This window comes from Corvus cornix, chromosome 3 (genome assembly GCF_000738735.6).
Source record: "Corvus cornix cornix isolate S_Up_H32 chromosome 3, ASM73873v5, whole genome shotgun sequence".
Lineage (NCBI taxonomy): Eukaryota > Metazoa > Chordata > Aves > Passeriformes > Corvidae > Corvus > Corvus cornix.
This window is the reverse complement of record NC_047056.1, coordinates 91,199,418-91,220,486: the sequence shown is the minus strand read 5'-3', so window position 1 is coordinate 91,220,486 and position 21,069 is coordinate 91,199,418. Positions and strand designations below refer to the sequence as shown.

General features: G+C 42.6%; 1 protein-coding gene across 2 annotated transcripts in view; it reads right to left on the bottom strand.

Annotated features, from left to right (window-relative positions):
• Positions 1–9,577, bottom strand: part of GCLC (glutamate-cysteine ligase catalytic subunit) — a 37,137-nt gene extending 27,560 nt beyond the window's left edge. For both annotated transcript variants that reach the window (XM_039569356.1, XM_039569357.1), the window contains exon 1: positions 9,283–9,577. In XM_039569356.1, coding sequence (XP_039425290.1) covers positions 9,283–9,432 — 150 coding nt within the window. In that variant the 5' untranslated portion in view covers positions 9,433–9,577. The remainder of the gene's footprint in view (positions 1–9,282) is intronic.
• Between the last annotated feature and the right edge of the window lie 11,492 nt (positions 9,578–21,069).

The window sequence follows — 21,069 nt, the reverse complement described above, 5'->3', positions numbered from 1 at the left end:
AAGCTTTGCTAACCTCTCTCCCTAGACCTAAGATCACTGAAGCATGTCAAGCCCTAAACCTTAACATGGCAATTCTACCAACAAGTAATTTATCTTTCTAATGCATGGATATCAACATCATATCATCGTCCAAATACTTGCCCTGGTAGTGGTCTGCTTCCCAATGTGAAAACCTGTCCTTGCACACTCAGTTTAACACCATCATGCTAACTACACAGGGAACAAAACCTATCTAATAGTTAAGAGTAAAGCCTCTGCTGTAGCATTGACCTTTAAAATCTTTTTAACATCCAAAATGTTTGCCACGAGGTACTTCTGCCTATGAAAACACTGGTAAGCACGAAGTCTGGACCTCTGTAAGCTCAGAAGTAAGGTGCCAAGATTATATAATAGAAAAAAAACAGTTTATAAGAATCATTTGAAGAGAAGCTTTTTTTAAGAGAAAAGCAATGAAGAAAGCATTGCTGCATGCTTTCTACGTGTGAAAAACAGTACCTGCATTAGCCTTGTACCACGCTCCTGACCATTGATCTCAGACGTGGATACCCCATCCCTGGAAGTGTTCAAGGCCAGTTTGGATAGGGCTTTGAGCAACCTGGTGTAATGGAAGATGTCCTTGCCCATGGCACGGAGTTTGACACGATAATCTTCAAAGGTCCCTTACAACACCAACTATTCTGTGATTCTAAATAAATCAGATCATAGGTGACTCATGGACCAGTGCTGTTTCTCAAGGACAATCTTAATGACAGCTTCTTTCTCCTTCCACTGGACAGCTATTGCCACATGTACCTGGAGAAATTTTTAGCAGTCTCCTCACATGAACCTTCCTTCAGGCCTGGAGCTTTAAGAGAAATTGAAAATTTTTCCTGAACATCCAATGAGGTCTCATGGCTATCGTTTACTGTTAACAAAAGCCACTACCAACATTTAAGTATTTTCACGCAGTTTACCTCATACGCTTATGTATACAGCAGAAAATACCCCTTTCACTAGTTCTTAAGCTCACTTATGGAAAAAACAATAGCTCCTCCATATATTTATTCATCAGTTAATGCATTACTAAAATACCATTATCATTAAATGACAGTCTAGAGGAGAATAAAGTTTTAATAATCTGACTGTTCAATGAAGAACCTCTGCCACAAGTTTTCAGTGTTAGATGGAAAAAGCAGATTCTATTCTGTAGGTACAAATACTTCTGATGGATGTAAAGCATAATACCCAAAGTCGGTTTTTTTGATGCAGTTATCTTCTCACCACTGCTGTGATAAACATGGAGCCACAGAACTAAACAGCTGGTAATGTACCTTTAATTAAAGGTTTACTGTCTTACAATAAGTCTAACCCCTGAGGGAGCAAATTTCAAAGGAAAGCAAGTCTGGAAGTGCCACAGAGGCTGGTTACCCTCTTTCTAGCCAGCAAGCCCCCAAACTGTGCACTGGCATGAGGCAAGGCATTTCCACACTCATGAGATTACCATGGATGTTCTCTGCCACAGAAATAATTTCAAAAATGTGCAACAGGAGAACCAAGATTAAAATGTAATGCCCAAAATTCTTAACTTTGATTAAGCAGATTGGAAGTGGAAATCCAATGAAAAAAGCATCATCTTCAACTCTAAACAAAACCAATTCATAGAAGGCATGTCCCAGAAACAAAACACAACTCATGTTTTACATTACTTTGACAAAAAAAAAAATTAGGAACTTCTATGCCACATTAAATATTATCATAGACAAAGAAAACAAAGAGGATGCAGAGGCTCTCATCTCAGCCAACACAGCCAGCCCCAACTAAGCGCTCTTGCCTGTTCTCCCTCCCATGTGACAACATCAGGGCTGCAGATTTTTTTGTGCACGACACAACGTGACTAGAGAACCTTCTGCACACACCCCAAACCAGGAAGCTGGCTTATTGAAAACTAAAATTGAGAAGTTATAACCATTTGCATGATTCTAAAGAAGTAAGATGTGGTGCATTACAGAAAGAAGTGTCATCTTTGACTTCTGTACAGTGTAACACCTGAGGTTAGTATTATTAAAAAGACTAGGATCATGTTAACTTTAGATTTCTGCAGCAAAGACAACTTTTTTATTAATTCACCTGTGAAACAAAATGCTCCAAGCTTCTAATTTGCCTTTTGCCTCAGAAAGAAAAATAAAAAACCTGAACAACTGAATATACAACATCAACAACAAAACCTTTCCTGCACTCATCCTTCTGATTCACCCTTTCTCATACTGTTAACTAAAATAAGGTATCTGCACAGCAAGAAGAGGTCCTGAGGGAAAAAGAGGAATTACAATAGAAAATATCCCATGACAAAACCACAGCAATCCACTTGATAGCCACAGAAGGACATACACTGTGAACAGAATATTTTGTTATCAGAAATACACAAACAATAGGTAGTTTAAGCTTCTCTTACTAAATTCTGAGATTGGGAAGGAGGAAATCAATGTTCACCATGGGGGTGGGTCAATATTTATGACCAACTGCAGCTTGCTTTAGGGAAAAAAAACTCCTAAAACCCCCCCTAAAAACCACCACACCAAAACAGCCCTAAAAAAACCCAAGCAAGCAAGCAACCAACCAACCACACACACAAAAAAACCCTAAATAAAAATCCAAACAAAATTCCACACAACAGAAAACCCCCAAACTTCCAAAGTGGTTTTCGTTAATTACAAAATCAAATTTTCAAAGAGCATCTCAGTATAAACTCATCTCAGTGAGTCTTGCACTGTCACATGCACAGTGCATCTGGCAGTAAAGCTCTCAGGTAGGTCACTGGTGCTGCACTACAACCTATACACATCTTATCACCTAGCCACTGGAAGAGCTGAGCAGAGGGAGATGAGCAAAATTATAAGCCATCATGGGGTTAACACACTGTGCATGTTTTGAAAGCAACACGGTTTACTTTAGGTTTTCCGTGATGCCAGGATTAAAACCATGCAGAAAAAGTAGTTTCATGAGAGTCAGTTGAAGTACCCAGAGAATGAATTAACATGAAGATTCTTCAAGGGCACTTATCTTGCTCAAGTCAAGATTTAACGAGTTATATTTCCATGCACTAGTGTATTCATTTTAGAGGTTGCATACATACACACTCATGGCTGTCAAGCAGCATAAGCTGATACACTAACATCATACCTTCAGATCCAGCCCCAGAAAAGCCACTATTTGAAACAGGAGGTATCCATACAAAAAGTATTAAGGAAGTTATAATCTATTTGTAAACAAGTAATTCCACTGTCCCTTTATTTAGCTCAATAAAGCTCAGAGAGAAAGAGTGAATAAACAGACACGTGACAGATAACGAAATCATTCACGAGTGCTGCTTCCCCCCAAGTGGCCAGCAGGTGAGCACATCGATTAAGACAGCTCCATTGAGATGCATCCGCACATTTGGCAGAGGCCATCATCAGGAATTTCTGCATGAAAAAAATTCAAAGACATATTCTGTTTGGGGAATTTTGCTGGGGGAGGGGGAGACTAAAAGCATTTGTCTTAAAATGACAAGAATGCAAAAACATTTCTAAGACTGCAGGCTACCATTAGCTTTATTATAGGCACAAGATTACCAGGAACAGCTTTTAGAAAGGCAATTTCTGCACACTGGTATATTGCAGCAGTTTGTACAAAATGAGAATGTGAGATCATCATAGTACTGAGTATGAATCTGTATTAATGACTTGGATTAATTTTTTTTAAAGACCACATATTATTGACATTCTGGAAAATGCAACAACTATTTTTTGTGATTCTGTTTTACTTATAACATATAAAACAAAGAGCTAGTTAGAAAGTTTCAGATAAACATTAAAGAAACCCCACAACTCACTATACAATTATCTGAGTGGTTTGGATAGATGGACAAACATCTTGCAGCACGTAAAGTTTAAAGAAACTGTAATAAACTGCCTATTCTTGTCCATGTAAGTCGATGTCTATCTTGGCTTCAAAGCTATCATGTGCCATCTTGTTCCACAGGGCATCTAGGCTTTGTAAAATATGCAATTATCTTAAAAGGACATCTGCTCTTCTAGCCCATTAAGTTAACCAAGTTTCTTGTAAAATGAGAAATGAACATTACCTTTCTGTACACCATGATGCTCTCTGAACCTACTCCATCAGTTCTGGTCCTTTCTTATCTCTTTTTGAACATTTTTATGAATGTGCATCTGTCTCTCACCAAGCTTCACTGGTTGTCTTCTAGCAAAGAGATGATGAAAACTTCATCTGTGTACTTATTTCACGCAGCTGGTGAGCTAGATTCACCATTGCTATAAAATGCCCTAGATTTTGTTCCTGGTTTTTAATGGGTGACAGACAAACTGGAGCCTCAAACTGCGTGCATATGAACCCAAATTCACTTCCTTAATATGCAGCAATAATTTTACCAGTCTGAAGTTCTACAAGCTGTAATGTAACATCTCTGATCATATAATTTACACCTTGCTACTGCCCTGGAAAAACCCAAAAATGTAACAGGCTAGAAACTGTAACAAGACATTAATGCAATAGGTAGCTTCCTGGGAAGAATCACTCAAGAGGAAATAGAGCTCTTTTCACAGCCTAACCTTTCATTACGAAAAAGGAGAAAGCTTTCAAGAGAGTCATGCATCTTCTATCAGAAGCAACACCTTTGGGACATTCTGGTAAGAAATCTCTGGCCTCTCGTAGCTCCTGAGAAGGGCTACTTTGCTTCTTGCATGAGGAAGTGCTCATTAGCACATGCTCATTTTAGTTCTCATTTAACTTATTTACAAGGTATAATTAAAAAACTAAAGGATAAGGAGGGGAATAAATTGAGTGTACAGGACAAAGATCAAAAGAAGCTTAAAAAGGACTGAGGTAAAAGGAAGGAAAGAAAACAAAATCAAACTAGAATTAACTCAGTAAGATTTCAACTTGCAAGCAGTGCAGCAGTACATTTTTCTTGCTGCCTCATACACAGCATTATCAAATCTATTTAAAGGCCTCCAAATTTCACTTCAAGTTTCCATTAAGAAAACAAATTTTAAAAAGTTGAAGATGCTTATTGTATGCTAGGTCCCCACTTTGATGGGAACAAGACTCATACACAACAAAAGAGTCATTACGTCCAATTTCACTAAACAAGGCTGAGCAAGTCAGATTCCCACTTCACTCACATGTACTTTAAAATAAACTGTCATGTTTTGCCCATGCTTGCTTTCTACATATCTTCCTTCTGAGATATCCCTCTGGCAAACCTTTCTTAAACTTTCTTATGCTGAAACAGCTCCTCCTCAGTATTTACAGACTGTGGAAGACAAGTGTTACATGCACATGTGCATACATATGTAAACATAGTTCGGTGTGAAATGCTGTGACTCGTGGTTGTGTGTACGCTCAGCACAAAGCAGCAGCAGTGAGCCTTGCCAAGGGCCAGCCATTCCACTTGTCTGATCCGAGTGTCCGCATAAAGCTCCAAAGGGAAATTTAAGCAACATCCGTCAGAGGAATGCAATCAGCAGACAAGAGGCACTGAACAGCACAGGAGACAAGTAATGCACTGGCACAGAAAGGAGCTTTTTGGGACAAAAGCTGGGAAGCTGCAGAATAGGCTAGCATCTGCCAAGCTGCACAAATTAATAGTTTCACATAGTATCTGCTAACTCTACTGGAGTACTGAAAAGTTGCAGGTTTTTGATTCTGCTGCACAAAAATAAAAAAATAAACAATGATTACAACTCTGCAACCCCAAAGTCAAGCATACATTATTGGATGGAAGAGCAAGATGAGAACACAAGGAAATCGTACTAGTTAGCACGACAGGGTCTCACCAGCAGATGTAATTGTTGCCCAAACTTTGTGAGCATTAAGGCAATGAGAGTAAGGGTTTGATGATGGATAATAAGATAGTTCACTCTATTGTATTCTCCACAGTCAGGAGAAGTCAAGCATAAACAGGGAGGTCAACTGTCAGTTTTAAATGAGGTAGAAGGATGATTAAGAGGCAGAGGACCTTCACCTGCAAATACAGATTTAAGGAGACCTTTAGAAAGCTTTTTTTAGAGCAACTCTTACTCTGTTACACTCATATTTGATTGGCTTTTATTTTTTACCATTACAAAGGCTTCATGGTTGTGGAAAACAGAGTAAAAAAGGACTTACCTCAAAACAGACAACAGCTCTTGGTTCTATTAACCCTGCAAGCAATAAAAGAGCTGACTTTTCAAAAGGCAGCAGAACTAGTGGTTTGACCTTTCCAGCTCTTTACTCAGGAGAGGATGGGAGCACTAGGGAATGCTACCCCACAATGTAAGCTGTGATGCTGTCCCACTCCCTTCAAAACAGATGCCACCACCATGCTCTGTTAGCACTTAGCCTTAACACTTCTGTCTGGCACCCAAGAAACAGCACATGAGGATTCCCCACAGTTTCATTCCTTTGGAACTCCAGGGAATGGAGTCCCTAGGAGGTTACAAGCACCCCAAAGGACCCACACAGTTCTGTAATGAGTCTTACAACACACAGGGCAAAGTGGGAGTCCTGTTGAAAACAAAACCAAAGCAAAGGCTGGTATCTACAGTCATGAGCAAACACAGTATTTCCTTTTCACAATGGCATCACCTAGATGAGGAACAACCTTTAAAGTATTCACAGATATGCCCTGAAAGACAAACTCGTATGTGCTACTGAAGTTGGGTTTTTTCTCATAAACATTCCTTAAAAAAAATTTAAAAATACATTTTTCACTAAACACAGTCACAGAAACGTCTCTTGAACACAAAAGTAATTTTGTTTATTCTGATTTTATCTCTACCATTACATGAGGGCTGTCATCTCCATTCTTGATTTCTATCTTCAACAAGTTTTTAAAACAATTAAACACCCTCAGGCTATGACTTTTTACATGAAGGTCAAAGTGCACAAAAGACTTTTTATGAAAACTGTCCAATTAGTCAGTTGATTCATCTAAGCTGCATATAAATGTGGCGCCACTTTCTAACAACTGAGAGGAAAAATGGAAAACAAACGTACTGCCCTCTGCATTAGCCTATCTACAGCACAGCTCCAGTAAGTTATGGACCGAGGTATGGTTTTGTGTTTGCACAAGAGCAGACTGGCTACAAGTACCTGGGCCTTTAACACACTCCTAAATGCTGTGTTACATAAAAATATGTAACTGCATAACACAGCAGAACAAAGTTGCCACACCTAAGTTTATCAGCGTTTGCTAAAATGAAGAGGTAGACAACGACCCAGGTTACCTGACCTCCTCTGAATGTTCACAGACATTTCTAACACAACTCTCAGCTCCTTATCAAAATCACATCTGTAAATGATACTGCTCTTAAAATCCTGCCTCTTGCCATGCTGCAGCATGGTAGAAGAAAACTGTGAATCTCCTTTAACACAACGCTCCACTATTTACCCAGCATAACCACTTTGTTCAGTATGGTCCCCAGGCCAAAGGAAGAATGAGGCTCCCAGAGTCCAGTCTCACCATACGGCTAAGATTACCAAGTGATCAGCTGCGGGTGCTGCAGGCACTGGTTGTACTTTCCTCCACACACTCCTGCTACTTTCCTTACATTAAGCAGAGCTTGTTCGGTCTACCTGTGAAAGAGCTGAAGCTCTGCTGAGAAAACCAACCACCCTAAAAAACTGAATGGAAGTAGTTTTCTGCTGGGTTAACTTTTTGAACTCAGATGGCCAGTAACAACACAAGGCAGGCAGCAGAAATGCGAGCCTGGAACACAGGGAGGGAAGCTGAACCAGCTTCCTAGTGGGCCAGCCTTAGCTATCTTGTGAAATCTCACTCTGAGAAAGCAAGGACAATTAAAATCTAACACCCACTGAAAAACGAGTACCATCTCTTAAAGATTAATGAGGAAACCCTCTAGCTAAGTCTCAGAGCAACAGGAAGACTCTGTCTATATTCCTGGACTCAAGACTGTGAGGCTGTTTTGTCAGCATAACTTCAGTCATACAAGACATGTGGAAACACAAACATCAGACAAGGATAGATAAAAAAAGTATACTTAAACTTCCTGAGTCCACACCACTCTAGCTGCAAAACCCTGTGGTGTAGACTATACATGCGTTCATTAAACAAATTTCAGTAGCCAAGCCCCCACTCACTCATGGAAGCAGCTCCCATGTGCTGACGTTTGCCCTGCTGTTAAGTGAATTATGACAGGGGTTAATTTAAAAAGGAACAGACTTTAAGAGACAAGTTCTATCAAGGCGCACACAGTGAACAGCATTTTCCTCTGTGAAAGAGCATGTGTGAATAGCTGCTACTACTGGAATAAAGTTTTCTCACAAATGCCTTTGCTGCTCAGAAAGCAATCTGTGCATGAGACAGAGATGCAATGTATCCGGGTCTGCTCTTCCAACTTCCCTGCAACCTCATCTAGGACAGTTCAAATGACCAGTGCGGGATCTCACCAACACCACAGACAAGGAGAGGTTCTAGTTCAGCTCACGTGAAGCTGCTCCCTGTCTCCTGGGGAACTGATCAATGGAGGAGGCAGCCTTTGCTCCTCGCAGAGTGCTGTCAGGCTGTGGCACAATTGAGCGCAGGTTTACAAGGCAACACACCTAAGACTAAAGTTACAGTCCTCGGGCACAAAGCACCTGTAACAGTGTTCAAGTCATGACCCGAGCGATCATCCTGATCCTTGTTCAGAAGGCAGGCTGACAGGTACCAAACGCCCAGGAAACTCTGGGGTAAAGCAGGGCTCAGCAAGTCCCTTTTACACAGGGATACAGGAGGAACACGGCGCGCGGCGAGAGAGCCGCCACTGCAGAGCCGCCCGCCCATCCCCGGTCCTGCTTTCCTCCCAAAAACGGAGTCTGAGTCCAAGGCACTCGAGGCATAAACACGCTTTACTCAGACTCATCAAGAGAGCATAAACAGACTCCGGAGAAGGAGCGAGTGCTGCCGAGCAACACCGCCCCGGGAATACACCTCCCGAGGGGCTGCCCGGGCAACCGACTGGTGCCAGGCGGAAACACTGAAAGTTGTCCTAGCGCTTCAGAACCGCGGGTGATAGCGGGGCAGCCGTGCTGCGCAACGAAATGCGGCGAGCGCGTGTGTGTGTGCGCGAGGTAAACAAAGCCCCGCCGGGCAGCCCGCAACGTCCCCTCCCGCCGAGCGACCGCGGCCGAGCGGCCGGGCCCGCTCCGGGGCACCACGGCCGGCACGGCCCGACCCGCGCCGCACCGAACGGCACCTGCGCCCGCGCCAGGGGTCGGCGGAGGCCACGGCGGAGGCCGCGCCGGCAGGGGTTCACCCACCTCGTCGCCCCACTTGAGCACGTCCTTGTGGCGGTCGCGCAGGGCGCGGTAGATGTGGAGGAACTGGAGGATGCCGTGCCGCCGCACGTGCTCCGCGTACCGCCGCGTCTCCTCCCAGCTCAGCGGCGAGCCCTGCGACAGCAGCCCCATGCCGGCCGGGAGGGAGGGAGGGAGGGAGGGAGGCCAGGGAAGCGAGCGGAGCCCGAGCGGAGCCGGAGCGGAGCGAGTGCGCCCGTGTGCGGTGCTCTCGGGGCCGCGGGTGCGCTCGCTGCCGCGGCGGCGGGACCGAGCCCGGCGCCGCACGTGACGGCGGCCGCGCGTCACGCCGTGACTCAGCACTTTCCGCCGGCAGGCGCCGCCCCCGCCGCGCCGAGCGCGGGGCTGAGCGCGGCCTGGCGGCCCCGGGGCGCCCCAGGCGCGGAGCCGCCGGGGAAGGAGGGGAGGGAACGTCCCCGGGGAAGCGAAACCCGGGGAGCCACGGCGTCGGCAGTGCCCGTGAGCGCCGCTGCTCCGAACGCCCGGCGCACGCCCCGGGCACGCGGGAGGAGGCGCCGCTCGCCTGCGCGAGGCGACATGGCGGCGGGACGGTGTCCCCGGCCCGGCGGGGCAGGACGCGCCACGTCCGGCCGGGCCGGTGTTCCTGGGGGAAAGGGACCCTCGTGGGCCTGAAAGCGCCGAAATGAAGGTGCTGATTGAAAGGCCCCAAGGCGCGGATAGCGTGCGAACGCTGCTGTGTATTTTACAGATCAGAGCACAGTGCAAAAGCGTGATGCTCGGAAGGGGTGGAGGGAAATCCAGACATGTCACACCTCATCCCCCATAGATCCTCCTCTGCATCTCCGGCTGCGGAGACCAGGTGTTGTGGTATCAAGCATAAGCCCAGCTCGTGAAGATGTTGAAAATGAGTTACCTGGGAATTGTTCTGGAGGGAATTGCGACAGCATTGTCTCAGGAAAGGGGATACGGGGGCGTGTCAAGGCGTGTATTTTACATTTCATAAAATGTAGAAGGCCTATCAGTGCTAGTCTTTACTAAATGAAGAGACAAAAGGCACTGAACGTTACCATGGAGGGAAAGTTTCTCACTGCTGAGAAGCAGAAATTCATTACTCCTCGAGCCTCGTTGTTACATCCACAGAGCTTGTCATAGGCTGCAGGAACAAGCAGGGCTGGTATGTAGTAGGATAAACTAAGGCTTTGAGAATTAGTAAGGTATTTTAATTGTCATATAGCCCACTAATGGATGAACTATATTATTAGATATTTCATTAACTGAATGACTATACTTACAAGAACTGCTTAATTGTCTTTATTCCAGGATATGAGATGTCTAAAGGATAGAATAAGTTCCCAAGATAGTAGACTAATAAAACTAAAATGCATTAGTGGAAGATATCAAATATTGAAGTAAAATGACTCAAAAGTATTTTTAATAACCAAGTTTGTACACAAAGGGAAGCACTGACAGAATAAGAACAATCAGTAATCATTTAAATTACAAATATTTAATTTATAATGAGCTGGTTTTTAGGAGCTCTTGTTTTTTTAAAAAAACCCCACATGTTTTTGGCTGAAATTGTACAGGCCAGCCTGATTGAAAGCAGTGCTGTTGCTGTAACTATTGTAGATCTGGAGATGGATGGTTGAGTTAGTTTGAGGGACAAGAAAACAATCTTTTCTTCTAGCTAAAAAATCCCACAGCCTTTTTTATTTTTGAAACATCAAGAGGCCAAAAGTCGCACACTTGGCAATGGCATTCTGATGAGGCATATCCCTGATGTGAAAGCCAAGTACTTTATTTCAGATCTAAGGGGACAAAGGGATTTCATGCACTGCCCTGCATGTTTGAGGGCAATTGCACCAAAATATCAAGATTCCATGTAGGTGCCACCATGCTGCCATCCAGCCTCAGCTTTTCCACAGCTTTGAGTTAGAGCTGAAGCACCTGAGGAGTCCTGGCAGTGACAAGTAGCACCTGAAAGCCAACAGCTGTGTTAGCCCTTTTCTGGCTCTTGGGGCAGTGAGCCTGGGTCTGGAGCAAACCTTTTTGTATCAGATCAAAGTTAACATTATCATCTTATGAATCTGGGCCAGCCTGTCTGTATGGTTTAGGGTCTGTGCTCTCGGTTCACTTGGCTGACAGCAAGAGCCCTGCGTTACTGAGAAACTTTTCTGGAAGAATTGGGTATTTGGTATGATCCCAGCTGCTTTGAGTGTGCTGGTGTATAATGGACTGTAAATATTTCCAGCAACATACACAACATTTCAAAATTAAGATCAGTTTTATTATATCGCATGCTGCTATTATGCAGTCTGTACTCTTCAACTGACCACTAATGCTACTCTTTAACCTGCAATTCAAGAGCACATTTTCAGTGTCTTGTCTTTCTCAATATTTAAACTCAACTAATTTTTATGTTATTTTAGTGCCAATACCTGCTGTATTTCTAGTTCTGTGCGCTTAGTCTTATCAACTGTAGAGCTAATACATTGTTTATAACAGAAAATCAAGGTATTTTCCTTCTGCACCAGTAAAACTGATGTAAACTCTTCTCACACTGTAATGTCTAGCATAACAGTGTGACAAGTCAGCTCTGTTTATGAAAAAGCTGGAGCTTTTTCCCCTCCAGCTCTAATATATGTGTTCTGACAGTGCGGGCTGATCCATAGTGGAGGACTAAGCCACTCTAAAGTTGACAGCATCACATGCAGAACTGTTCATTTGCACATTGCCTAAAATATGACTTCAGGACTAACCACCATTGTATAATATCTGCCTACATGCTTAATGTTGTATAATTATTTCCAGTACACTGAGTATCATGTATAATTACTTCCAATGCACTTAATATGAAAAAAAGCATCTCTGAACATACAGGCAGTACTTTGGATGATATTATTAGTTTACTCTGTACCCATATCCCCAGCCCCAAGACTTAACTAGTTTTTCTGAACAGTCCAAAGGAAATCATTGAGGGAAAAGGCTGATGTAATTTGGTAAGTTGTTCAGAGAAGAGTATGTGACTTGCAACCTGTACAGCAAGGAGCTGTTTCACATGTTCCTGCCTTTCTCCACAGAGGATAACTCACTTTGTGTTTTGAATAGCTGCAAAGCTATTCAAACAAGCTGCCACTAAATCTAAATAGAGTAGCTTGGCTCCTTGAGAATATACCCACTGGGAGAAAGATATGTAGACTCATAGGTGAGACCACTCCTACAGAATCCTTTCTTTTACTGTCTGTCATTAAAAGTAATAAGTAACAAGCAGATGTCTTGTGATAAGGCTGTTATTAGAAGGAAGAAAGATTTGTCTTACTTCATGAATCATCTGCAAAAAATTTTTAAAGCAGCTTTTTTCAAGGTGATTGTTGAGTTGGCATTGCTGTATATTGTGTTATTCTCTGAGTAAAATGAAAAGACTTCAAATGAAATAATCCACTTTCAAAGTTTTGGAATGGTATGTTTGGTAGAAAAAAAATCATTATGTTTTTTTTGATCAAAATTTTATGCTTCCAGGTCTATAATTTGTCATGTGCACTTGTATCCATCCACCAGAATTGACTCAGGTGAGCAGCAGATGCAATAACTGTTTCCTTTTGAGTGAGGAGGCCTCCAGGCATTTCCTGAGGCACTGGAGAGATCTGTGCTCAGGCAATTATTTTTTGATGCAGAAAGTCTTGCTGACTAGCAAGTTGGAATAAATGATCTGTCTGGGGGGAGAAGGAAGTCAGGACACTGAAAAGATTCAAGTGAAGGATCTTCTGATGTATCTTGCAGTTAAAGTATTCCTGCTCTGCATTGAGAAATATGATTAATGGGGACTTATTCTGGTCTAACTAATAATGCTTATTCCTCTCCAAACTAACTTCTTAATTAGTGTATGAAACACATTGTTGTGGCTTGTCAGTATAGCTTTAAAATTTATTTTTCTTGCTGTTACTTGATGTAGAAAAGACTGTTGTAGCATTAAGTTATGGCATGAGTCTCAGTGGTGCATTTCTAGGATTTTTTTGGTGACTTTTCATTGATAACAATTGGTTTTGAGGGTTGGAGTTTTTTACTTCAGAAAGGATGAATTGTGCATTTCAGTCTATAAAGTTTCATGCATTTATGTAAAAAGTGAATATATTCACATTGTTTCACCATTTTGGTCTGTATTAGCATGTTCCTTTTGCAAGGAACTTGAATTTCTCCTTTCTGAGTAGCCCACATATTCTTTTGCTGTGTCTGTGCACAGGACATGATTATGGTGCCTTGACTGAGTCGGGCATCTCTAATCATGCCATGAATGCTGCTGGCAGTAATAGCAGTTGTAGTGTGTGAATTATTCTGTGTGCAAATTGCTGAGCTGCTTCCTCTCAGAGTGGTCTGTGATGGTGACTGATGTCCCTTGCATTCTGTTCACCTTTTCTCCTGCTACTACCAGTTCCCTTGGAGGTGCACTCTCCTATCAATTCAGCTGTCACTGTGTCCAGGTCTGTCCTAAAGAGGCTCCTTGATGATGTCCACAAGACACAAAGTGTTCCAAAGAAAGCAAGAACTTCCAAATTATTTTCCAGTTTATTTTCTTTCCAGCATCTTCTAAGATGGAGACCCTTTATTACAGGATTATCTTTATATTCTTTCCCATAGGCTGACCTGTGGGGTTTTTTTTCTGAGAAGATAGCTGTCTAATATAAAACAAAAGAATGCCAGGTGCTCAACAGCAAAGCCAAAGACTGATTACCACCTCATCCTCTGCATGCTGAGTTGTTGTCTTTAATGCATCACTTCGTTCTTTGTGAATATCAGAAGCAGTGAAATTCATTTTTAGACATAAGAAAAACAGGGGCTGAGTGCAAAGTCCTTCCAAAGACTGTTGATGATTAAGCTTTACAAAAGCCTGAATTCAGTGTGCATTTTAACAAAGTGACTGAGTTCCTTGGTTACTTGAATTCCCACCTCAGGCAGGAGTGTAGGAATGTGCACTTTTTTTGCACACATGTATCCTCTTGAAGGATGATACACCAGAAAGTCCTAACTCCATCATCAACATCTCCTGAAAAGAATCCACAAACCCACAAATATTAGTTGAATGTGGGTTGGAACACTCAAAAGTCAGCTGAAAAGCAGAATAAATAAATCACATTTTTCCCTTTAGCAACTGTGTCATCTTTCTTGCCACACTCAAGCTGTAGCATATTTTTTACAGAAAGAAGTTTAGCAGCTTAGAATAAAGTACTGATCCTTAGTGAAAAAAATAGTAGAATTCCTAAGTAAGATGCATTAGTAGCAGCTTTTGTATCTATTTTAATACCAGTTTTCAGCCTTCAGTTTTTTACAGGCTGGGAAGTAAAAGCAGAGCCAGTGAGCTGCACTGCCAGGTATACCCCAGGCCACCAAAAGCCAGAGGGGCTGTAGCACTGTCTTGTGCTCCTGCCTTGGTGTGGGCCAGGACGGGTGGCCTGGGCTCAGTGGTCCCTCCCTCTTGGAGGCATATTCCTCTACCAGGCAGCGACCTAGAGCCACAAGCTGTTCCCATCCTGGGAGCAGCATGATGTGCCTTAATGTAGTGAAGTCTCCCTGCCAGAGAAAACAGACATCTGAGAGCTGTGTAGATATTGTATATGAATTTGATTCTTCCATACCCGCATTTCTTCAGGTCAGGTCCAGCTCAAGATACTGAACTGCCACAGTATTAAATCTGCAAATCTGGTAATACCACAAATTTCCCAAGACAGGATCTGGTTTTTTCCCTGCTTCATGTATTTTTTCACTGCCTGGCAGCTTGTGTGTTGCAGTTCTGTGTGCTTTCATCCTTCAATATTGTTACTGCAGTCTAAGTTATGGTTCCTGGTGGGAATAAGTCAATATTTACAAGATTGCTCATCGTGTAGGCTTTGGTCAGGTAACAATGAACCAAATGGGAATAATCCTCTTGCGTTTTAAAGGACTGTATCTCCAAATATTTAATGGCAAAGTATTTTCATTTCTTCTACTTCATATTGTATATTTGATTTTATATTGAGTATAAAGTTCTATTGACAACTTGAAAATTATTGGAAATGCATTCCCCTTGTCTCTATGAATGAAATTGGTTGGTAGGTGATTTTTAAAAGAAGTCAGACAGAGATGAGTGCCAAATCAAAACAGTAAGAAGAAATTATGGCAAAAGAGAACATTTAGAGAGAAACTCAGTATTTGCCATGACATACCTTTTGAAGGTTACTGTTAACACCATTCATACCTCCTAGGTGTTTCCACCAGACCAGTACTTCTCAGGGTCTCTTCCAGAGGCAAGTTACAAATGTTTTGGAGACTCTAAGAGAAATCAAATTTAAGATACTGAAAATACCTCTTGTGAAATTTCTCTAGGTGGACTAGTTGATACAATTTTAAACGTTGGCCTAGTACTTAGAGTTACAGCACTTTGTAATATGTTGCTGTTATTTATAGCACTGATGAGGAACTGGTAAGTGGTCTTGTATACAGGTAGACAAGCAGAGGAAGAGAGATGTCAGGCTGCTTTGTGAGGGATACAGAAGGCTTAATTTAAATACCTGAAATAATTATTGCTTACCTTACTGTAGGCCCCCAGCTCTAGGGGCTGATGCAGTTCTCTTTGAGTAAGAGCCTCAGTTTCCCGTAAAGTCTGCCATGGAATTACTGCATAAGAAGCAGTAGTGACAGCCTGCCAGGGATGCTGGCAGTGGAGAGTGACAAGCCTGCCTGCAAGGAGAGGCAGCCTGTGGGTTGCAGAGGGCTTTGCAGGCAGGTACACAACTTCCCTCCATGCTGTGCCCCACTGCCATGCCCCCCTTCCAGGAGGGACCCCCAGGCAGTGAACTGGGCAATGGTTTGTTAGATATGGTTTTTGTCCTGCACTCTGTCATCCAACTGCATTTATCTATGTAGCTAACAGGAGCCAGGAGCTGGTTAGTGGTATCCCTGCCCTGTGGCAGCCTTTAAGCACTCCTGAAACAGCATAATTGGTGGGCTGCAACCCCACAAGGCATTTAATACAGAAACACCAGTGGCTGAGAAGTAGATGGGAGAGCACTGGGTCAAAGAGGACTGTTGGAAAGGTCAGGGCTGCTGAGGGATGTGTTGGTCTGAGCTGTATATTCCCTGGCAAACCCCTGGTGTCAGACTCAGAGATGGATGGTGGCCTACTTATTTCCCTGCGTAGAAGGTCAGAGAGCACCTCTTCTTAGACTTGTTACCTTGGGAGGGCTGACAAACCATATTCTCCTGGCCATTCACCAGCTGATATTAAACCTATGATGATAAAGTAAGAAATATACATAAAAAGCTTTTAAAATAGTGATACACCTTCATATAATCGAGTATGTATTTTTAACCTTGCTTTGCACAAGGTTCATGCTTCAGTTGCTTATATTCCCTGTTTTGGCTCAAGCTCTCTAATATATATATATGCATAATAATATATATATGCATTCAGGAAGATTTTTACTTCAAGGAAGAAACAGTTAAACCTGAGCAGGTGAGGTAAGGGTTGGAACCCAAACCATGCTTGCATTACCAAATTGCCCAAGGCTCCATTGTTCTAGTATTTGACGTTTATAGAAAATAACTGCCTGGTTCCTCTCCTATGCCTGTAAATGATTATATGCCTCACATTTCTAACCTCTCCTGATACTGCCAGTAACAGCAATACAACCTCCATGTGGTAACCCAGTTGTTCACATCCATAACTTCTTTAATCTTTGTCCAAATTCCCATTTCTGCCAAAGAATGCATCAGGCACCAAGATAAGACTCAGGGAAATGTAACCCTTGCCCCAAATAACCTGTCATGAACTGTAATGTTTTATCACAAGAACTGTACTTTGCACAGCTGTGTAAAAGAGCAACCATCTGCCTGCCAAACCTGCAGTGCTCCCACACTCCATGATGCTGACACCAGGATTCCCAGGTTTTGCCTGTTGGATTAGCTGCTGCCAGCTTGTTCTTTCCAAAGCCATGGCTGTTGGATGGCAGCAGCAAGGCAGCATTGTTGGGTTTGTGCCCTGCACGGATCCATGCATGGTGCAGAGCGGCAGAGAAAGCTGCAAAGTTCCCTCAGTGCAGGCTGTTGGGGGCATACAGCAGCAGAGCAAGAAGGAAGAACAGCAGATACAGCCAAAAGATTCCATGCTTAAAATAATTCAGTCTAATGCTAGTTATAACCTTCCTTTTAGTGTATGTATGGGTGCAGGTTTTGGTCATACGGATGACTCCCTGAGAAACCTTTGTTCTCAAATTTCTCATGACTCCAGTCTGCTGTAATCTTCTTTTTCATAAGAGCTGTATAATTCTGTGGCCCTCCACCAAGGAAAAGCCTTTAACTATATCATGAAATAGTTGTTCAAATTCCCAAGTAGAAACCTGTGTATTACTACATGTAACAGAAGATTGAATTTATTAATAAGTCTAAACATGTTCCAGGCATCTTGAGTAAAACACACTGTTAGCTAGCTCAGCAAATACTAGTGAGGCTGAAATGCCAATTTGCAAATAGACCAGCTGTATCAAGAAAGATGACATTGGTCTTCCATTGAATAGTTCATGTATTTGAATAATTTTACGTTCCCTTTTTATCTTGCTTTGGCAGCTTGTATTTCTGCTTCAGTTACTGAGAAATGGGTGGAATATAAGCTGAATAGATCTGTTTTTTCCCAGTGAGAAACTGAGTTATGTGAGGGAACATCTCCCAGCTGCTGTCTCACTGCTGCTTCCACATGCTGCATAAATACCACTCTTGGAAGTAGCTATGGATCATGGGCTGCAGGGTCTTTGGTGGTGTTACCACAGTTGTTTCTCAGCCTTTGTTGTAGAAAGATGTGTCCTAAATGACTCAGGAGGTTGTTGAGAGTTAAGTAAGGGATAGGTTCTCAAAGACAAAGATGCTACAACTAAACAGACACATGCAGCTCTCAAGGGATGGCTAAGTGCTTTGGAAACACCTCAGTAGATACTACTCAACATTTTAGGCCTCTAAAAATATTGAAAAGGTAGCTTTCTTTTGGAGTTCTTGATGTTCACCTTATCACATTATTGCTCAATCCTTTGAGCCAGGCTATATAATTACGGTCAGGCATGCAGATGGCCATTAAGAGAAGCCTGCAGGACACATAACAAAGAATTAAAGTGCCTGCAGAAAAGCTGCACAGGTAAAAAGTTACATGTTTAGGCTTGAGATTGTCTAACAGCTCATTTCCACATAAAGAGGTTCTGTGCCCTTCTCCCTGTCCTCCTTCTGCCTTGGCCTACCTCCCTTTATGTGCACTGACTTGTGTTTTCTGACCCTGCACCAAGCCAACTCTAATTACTGGAATTGAGAAGAATATTAAACTGGAAAAAAGGTGAATCGGTTGTGATGGCATATGGCATTGACTCAAAGCATGAATGTACTGATGGGCACAAAGCTAGTGCAAAGGATGTGACTGGAACTGGATCTGGGGAAAGGAAGAGGAGAAAAATAAACAAGAGCTTTATAACAATGGAAATCTGATTAATGTTCTTTGTGGTAAAGTGCCACTACTCCTGAATTACAAATGGCCAAATTCTGTTCATGCACAGTCCAGCATCATCCTGCCTATACATGTTACCTTTGCTTGTCATTATGGATTTGTCTTTCACAGAGTGGGTACAAGTAGATAGAGCTGGGACTGCAATATGACAGATCAGTCAGTGAGACACCAGCAGCAAGGCTTTGCTCTGAGGAAAGGTGGTCAATAAGATTGGCATATTTTGTAATCTTGCCCCTCAGCTCTCTCCAGGAGGTAACAATCTCTCTTGCCAGCTCCTTGGGACCAAGGTAGGCTTTCTTTCTCCTTTATTTTTTTTCTCACTTTTTAGCTGCTTTTTCCCCCTTATCATAAATTCTGGAAAAAGATCAGCTTTCCATCTTCCTCTCAAAAATCTGTAGAAAAGCAAGACAGCAAATAAATAAATGGCAATGAAATGTACTGCCCGTGAAAGATTTAACATAATTCAGTTGGGGGAAAAGGAGGAAAGTTAATGGTTGGCAGCAACTAGTAATCACTCCAGCATTTCAAAGTGTTTTCCAGATTAACTGGAGACATTTTCTTTTTCTGTTGAAGTCAAAGACAATATTTCCATTGGCTGCAGTTGGGGCAGTTTTAATCCCTTAAGTTTTGAACAGTCCTGTTTTTTAATCTAAAATAATAAAGTACGATATTCTTTCAAAACTGGGTCACTTATCTGATGTGTGGATTCATCATTCCATTTGACACTTATCTGATTGTATCCTCATTCTTCTGCTGAGGTTAGTTTAAGAGAAAAGGCAACTCCCAAGCTATCCTCCCTTGAAATGTCATCTGAGGCTTTCTTTTTCACTTTTTAAGCTCTGTGGAAGTACAGCCCTATTATAAAAAAAGCACAGCAAGAACCCAGCTTCCTCACACAACAGTGTCTTGGGGTGAACTTGGCAGTGACTCACCGTTGCCTCTGGCACCCTGCTTTCGCTGGGCAGGTGCAGTGGCAGGTACGAGGGAGCATCGGGTGCATGGCAGCACACAGGCAATTCATGCCAAAACACTGACGTGGGGAACAAGGCAGATGCCTGGACATGAACTGCAGAGGGTGTCCAAGACATCCACACAGGGCTGAAGATACAACATAGGAATTACTGGACCTCCTTGCCCTCTGTGTTGGTGGCTGGAGGCTGGGTGGGATATGCCAGAGAACTCAAGAGGGCATCTACATGTGAAAACCTGCATCTTTGTTGAAGTTCCCCTAGAGCTGGTATGTTAAGAAGTCATGGGTGAAAGTGCTAACCCACACAGAGAATGTACTTGCTGGTTTTCCTTAACAGATTCTCTTCTGAAACCTTTAAAAGGATTATGGCTTATGCTTCTTTTTAAACAAATGGGCTATTTGTGCTGGTTTTTATCTTTGGCATAGCATATTGGACCTCTTGGCAGCCTGAAGGTCAAGGTTCCCGTGTGCAGTTGCCACTGCCTTACAGGCAGCTCTCAGCCCAGTGCTTCTGGTTGCACAAATGCATCCCTCATGTTCTGTCTCCTGGAAAACTGGAGGAATGGTCCACCTTCAGGTGGACAGATTAGCCAAAACTCAAGGACAAATCTGTCCTTCAGGTAGACAGATCTCCTTTGAAGAAAGGAGTTCTGTCTTTGTGTGTGCGTGTAGGCATTGGATACAGTGGTCTGTCCTGGCATAGATCAGAAGGAATTTCAAGCTTTCAATTTTATATTTCCCTATGACACCTTCAGGTGTTCTTTGTAGTCTGTACTGTGAAAACATATCCTACAGTCAGTCAGTCAGCCTGAGGACATTGGTATAACTGCCCAGTGAGAGTAAAAAATGTGTATTTTCTGGAGTTGAGCTGAAATATGCTGCTCTCTGAAAGGTCAGCTTTTAGCGTTGAGTGGAGAACTTTCAGTGAGGGTAGGAGTACTGCCACAGTAAATGCAGCTGGACATGACTGTGTCACACAGGCTGGGGACACAAGACTTGAAAACTAGGTTTTCATAGTTTGCTTAGTCTGTATATTTTAGTTTACTGTCTTGGATTACTGAGTCAGAACTCAGCTGCAGTTGAGTTGAACTTCGAGAATATTTACATAAAATATTACATTTTAAATTTCCTATTCAGAGCTGTACTGGGAGTGAGTTCAGTAAACAAAAGAGGGTGCAGAAGATCAGTGCTAATAAAAATCCTGCCTAGAATCTCATTAAGAAATTTCATCTGTTCCTGTGTACTGAATGAAGTAGGGATCTCTTGAAAGAAGCACGATGCAGTTGTATCATTAAAAAAGTGTATC